The 4,217-nt window shown below is 51.4% G+C and overlaps 1 protein-coding gene across 1 annotated transcript; it reads right to left on the reverse strand.

Annotated features, from left to right (window-relative positions):
* Positions 1–831: 831 nt before the first annotated feature.
* On the reverse strand, positions 832–3,924 carry ZCCHC3 (zinc finger CCHC-type containing 3). Its single transcript, XM_061126998.1, has one exon. The coding sequence runs from the start codon at positions 3,499–3,501 to the stop codon at positions 2,287–2,289; it is 1,215 nt and encodes a 404-aa protein (XP_060982981.1). The 5' UTR covers positions 3,502–3,924; the 3' UTR covers positions 832–2,286.
* Between the last annotated feature and the right edge of the window lie 293 nt (positions 3,925–4,217).

A 4,217-nucleotide genomic window follows, 5' to 3' on the forward strand; every position in this document is an offset into this window, starting at 1 on the left:
GAAATACCCTCAAATCACTGAGTCCGAGAATCAATATGCTGGGAACGTTAATTCTTAGGATCAGATCATCTCATCATCTCAGAGACAGAAATTCCTTCAGAAGGTTGTGTCTAGAGTCTCCAGGGAGGCTTGGAGGCGTTCTATGGGAAGTTTCCTGGACTTTCTTCCTCCCTTATAGCTGGAAGAGACAGGATTTTGTTTTTAAGCCCATGAACAATCTGTATCGAATTCAGTACAATAACTCTAAGATGATGAAATTGACACCTTACCTTGTCTATCCCACTGGTTTGTAACCTCCAGAGGGCAGAGTCCCCCTCATTCCTGTTAGTACTATTCAGAACTGTGGTCTCAAACTTGGCTGCCCATCAAGAGTTGCTTGGGGTGCTTATTAAATATATTTCCACTCAGGAGTCAGAATTTTTTATTCTGATTCCTTGGAGCTGAGTTAAGACTTAACATTTTAGTTTCATATACTAAGTGATTCTGATGCAGAGGTTTAGGTAACAACTCCCAAGGGCCTCGGACAACATTTGTTGTTGTTCAGTCACAGCACACCAGGCTCCTCTGTCCTCCACTCTCTCCTGGAGTTCCCTCAAATTATTGTTCATTGAGTCAGTGATGCTATCTAACCAAGTCATCCTCTGCTGCCCCCTTCTCCTTTTGCCTTCAGTCTTTCTCCGCATCAGGGGACAACATAGTACGTGTAAAATGTTGCCTGTGGAGCTAGACATGTATTTGCAAGGTAAATAAATGGTGTGTGGCAAGCCTTGGTTGAACTAGGGTCTGTGAACCTATGCAGCCAACATTTTGAAAGGAAATAGTGCAGCAGCATTAGCAATACAAAAGATAAATATTTATTCAGAACAAAACTTTAAACAATCGATTTTACATTCTAAGCCACAAGGAAATAGCAAAACATAAAGGAAAGACAAAAACTGTAAGAAAAGCAGTGTACTGTCTTTTCTACTTTAACTCGGTAACACTTGGTAGACCCAATGCTCTCTCGCTTAGCCTATTTAACAAGTACATTTTAGAGTTAACAGCTCACTTAGAATTCCATTTTCTCCTGTGAGCCAGGAGGTTGCAGATGAGCTCCAGTTAGCTGCTTCTCTAGGGGCTCTAGCTACTGAGGCTAAGGTGCAAATGTAAACCTTTCTTTACTCAGGAGGGCTTCTACTTCTCACTGATGGCTGGGGAGGGGAAAGGTCACAAAGACCTGGGCCACTTTAGTCCAGATGTGGTACCCCGGGCATCAGAGTGCACCCTGGATTGTGTTCCTTTGTCCCTTCCATATCTCCCAAGTATTCTGAAGCCCCTACCAAATCTTCTGCTTCCTCCCCCAGATGATGTCTTAGCATTTCCCTGGGCTCATTATTCTGGAAAGAGCAGACTTTCTGGGCCCTCAAGTGTTGAGGAAAATGTTGTGAAGTGTGAGAGGTAGTGGAATGAGCACCGGGCTTGGGGTCAGGGAACTCTACTCTAGGCTAGCTCTGGCACCAGACAGCTATGTGATTTCGACCCAGTCACCTAACCTCTCTGGTACTGTTTCATCTGTTGGAAAACCAGGGGATGGTCTTAACCAACTTTTAGGTCCTTTCCAGCAGGAAAACTAGATTCCATGATTCTGTGAGAATGGCTTCTGAGCCACTGAAAGCGCTGTCACAAAGTCCATGCATTCTAATGCCATAGGAGAGGCCCGTGGCCACCATTCAGAGCTTATTGACTCAGGTTACATACACTTCTAACAACACTGATTTCACAAAATTCTCAGACCACACAGATTAGAAGCAGCAAATTAAAAGGGGACGGGATGAACTGCAAAAGATAAACACCCTGACAGAAGCCAGAGTCAACGATGTTCTCAATTCAACAAACACTGATGGAGTGCCTACCATGTGCTGGGCCCCTGCCTAGCACTGGGGCATAAAGATGAGCAAGGCAGCTCCAAGGGTAAAAACCAAGGGAGAAGACACGGCGTAGGAAGTAAAAAAGTACCAGAAAAAAAAAAAAAAGGTCTCCGAATACAAAAATGAAAATAAAATGTAAAAAAGGGCAGGGCAACATATCTGCACACTACAGTTCTCGGTAGTCATTACTGATGACAGAGTCACCAAATTCAGGAAAGGCCAAAAGGAGTAAACTCGATTTAGGAAGGCAGAGTGAGATGTCTCTTGTAGGTTTAAGAAGATCTCCTTCAAAAAACTATAAAAAATGGTTTAAAAAAAAGTTTTGGCACTTAAGAGGGATAAGCTGGCTCTGTGTTCACCCTGGTTGGAAGGCGGGTGTTCAGTGCCCGGCCACGCCGGTTAGCTGAGCTCCCACGGAATTGTGAACCGCTTTGGGACACTGGGCAAAGGCGTGTCCTCGCTTGCCACAGAGGTTACACACGATGCCCTTCCGGCAGTAAGGGCTCAGGTGCCCCTCCTCCCCGCACCTGAAGCACCTGTCCTGTGTGCAGCTGCCGCTCATGTGGGTCCGGGAACCACATTTAAAGCACGTCTTGGGCTGCCCCTTGTACCAGCTGTAGCCCCTCTCGGCCCCCAGGAAAAAGGCTCCCGGCAGGTGCCTGACTCCTCCCTCCCCCTGGCGCAGCTCGATCTCGCACTTGTACTCCCCGGTCCAGATCCCAAACCTGTCGGTCACTTTCACGGGCACGGCCAGCACATCGCAGTGGCGTTTGAGCCAGGTCACGATGTCCTCCACGTCCACCGTCTCGTTCCGGAAGAGAATGAAGAGCGTCTTCAAGCTGGACTTGCTCCGCCCCAGCACCACAAAGTTCTCCCAGCAGTCCTCCTGCTCGCGCTTCTCCTCGTAGACGCGCAGGAACAGGGCTAGCTTCTCCGCCGAACGGAAGCTCACGTCGAACTCGCGGCTGCCTGGGATCTGAATGACTGCGTAGATGTCGCTCGGGTCCATGCCGATGGAGCGCAAGATGAGCGCGCCCACTACGAAGTCCCTGGTTGGGCAGGCGCCCTCGTCTCCCTGGAAACAGATGCGCACGAGGAAGCGGCCCTTACCCGGGCCTGCAGCGGGGCCAGCCGCCGTAGCCTGCTCGTCAAGGGGGGGCCGGTCGGCTGCGTCCTCGGCAGCGTCGGGCCTCGCCGGGGTCGCCATGGCTGCCGCCTCAGCCTTCTTCCTCCTGCCCACCTCGGCTGCACCCTTTTTCTTGCGGGAGTCCGCCGCCTCTCCGGCTGGGTCTCTCCGGCGGCCCTTCGGGTCCCCGCGGCCGGCTGGGGGGAAGTCGCCGAGACTCGGCGCCGCCAGACCCGCGGGAGCGGCGAGTCCGCCTCCCGCGCCGCTGCCGCTCTCTTCCTCCCGCCGCGGCGGCCGCGACTCACGGAACTCGCCTTTCTTCTCGGCCAGGTTCTTCACCACTTGGGCCCAGCCCATCTTCTCGCGGCCGCCCTCGGCCTCCTCGGCTCTGGTCGACGGGCGCGTGGGGCCCAGGAGCTGCGGCCGCCCCCGCTTCTTCTCCTCCTCCGCGCCGCCGCCGGTGGCCATTTTACCTCCTTCCCAGCATCCTCCACTCGCTCCCGCAGCCAAAGTGCGCCCATCGCGCGCGCCCGCCCGCCCGGGGCTGTGGGGGTTTGGGCTTTTTTTTTTTTTTTTGAAATTCGATGCTTCTCTTCCCCGCCCCTCCAAAGTATTTACTTGAGGCACTCGGGCGGCTTGCGGCTGCGGGCCGGGAACCCCCTGGTAAAGGCTGGACCGCGTTTCCGCTAGTGCTCGCTCCAACCCCACCTCCTCGGCTCCGAAGCAGGATGGGGATCTTGGAGCGCGTCCCTGTCCGTCGCGAGGGTTTGGCAGCTTTGCCCTCGCTCTCGAGGATTTGGTGTTTCGCAAGCGGTCCTCGATGATTTCATTCAAGTGGGTTTTCTAACGGCCCACAGTCCGAAGGCGGGACAGAGTTGAGGAAGATTTCGCCCATTTTGTTTTCATTTTTGTACCTTTTCTATTAAAAAAAAAAAAAACAAAACAACCAGACAAAAGTTAGCTCTCCCTCCTCCCAAAGCAGATCACAATGCATAATTTTTGCAACACTGGATTATGGACATTTTCAAACACGAAGAAAGTAGAATTTTGCGGCGAACATTTTACCTTTAACATTTAAACTATTTTAACTTTCTACCATTAAAATTTTGCTATTCCTTATCACACTACGCCTCTATCCGTCACTCATTTTTTGAGACACTTCCAAGTAAGTCACATTGCATTTT

This window comes from Dama dama, chromosome 23, assembly GCF_033118175.1.
Source record: "Dama dama isolate Ldn47 chromosome 23, ASM3311817v1, whole genome shotgun sequence".
NCBI classification, from domain to species: domain Eukaryota; kingdom Metazoa; phylum Chordata; class Mammalia; order Artiodactyla; family Cervidae; genus Dama; species Dama dama.

Excerpts from the sequence above, each read along its gene's own strand:
- ZCCHC3 (XM_061126998.1), bottom strand. The coding sequence starts at position 3,501 with ATGGCCACCGGCGGCGGCGCGGAGGAGGAGAAGAAGCGGGGGCGGCCG.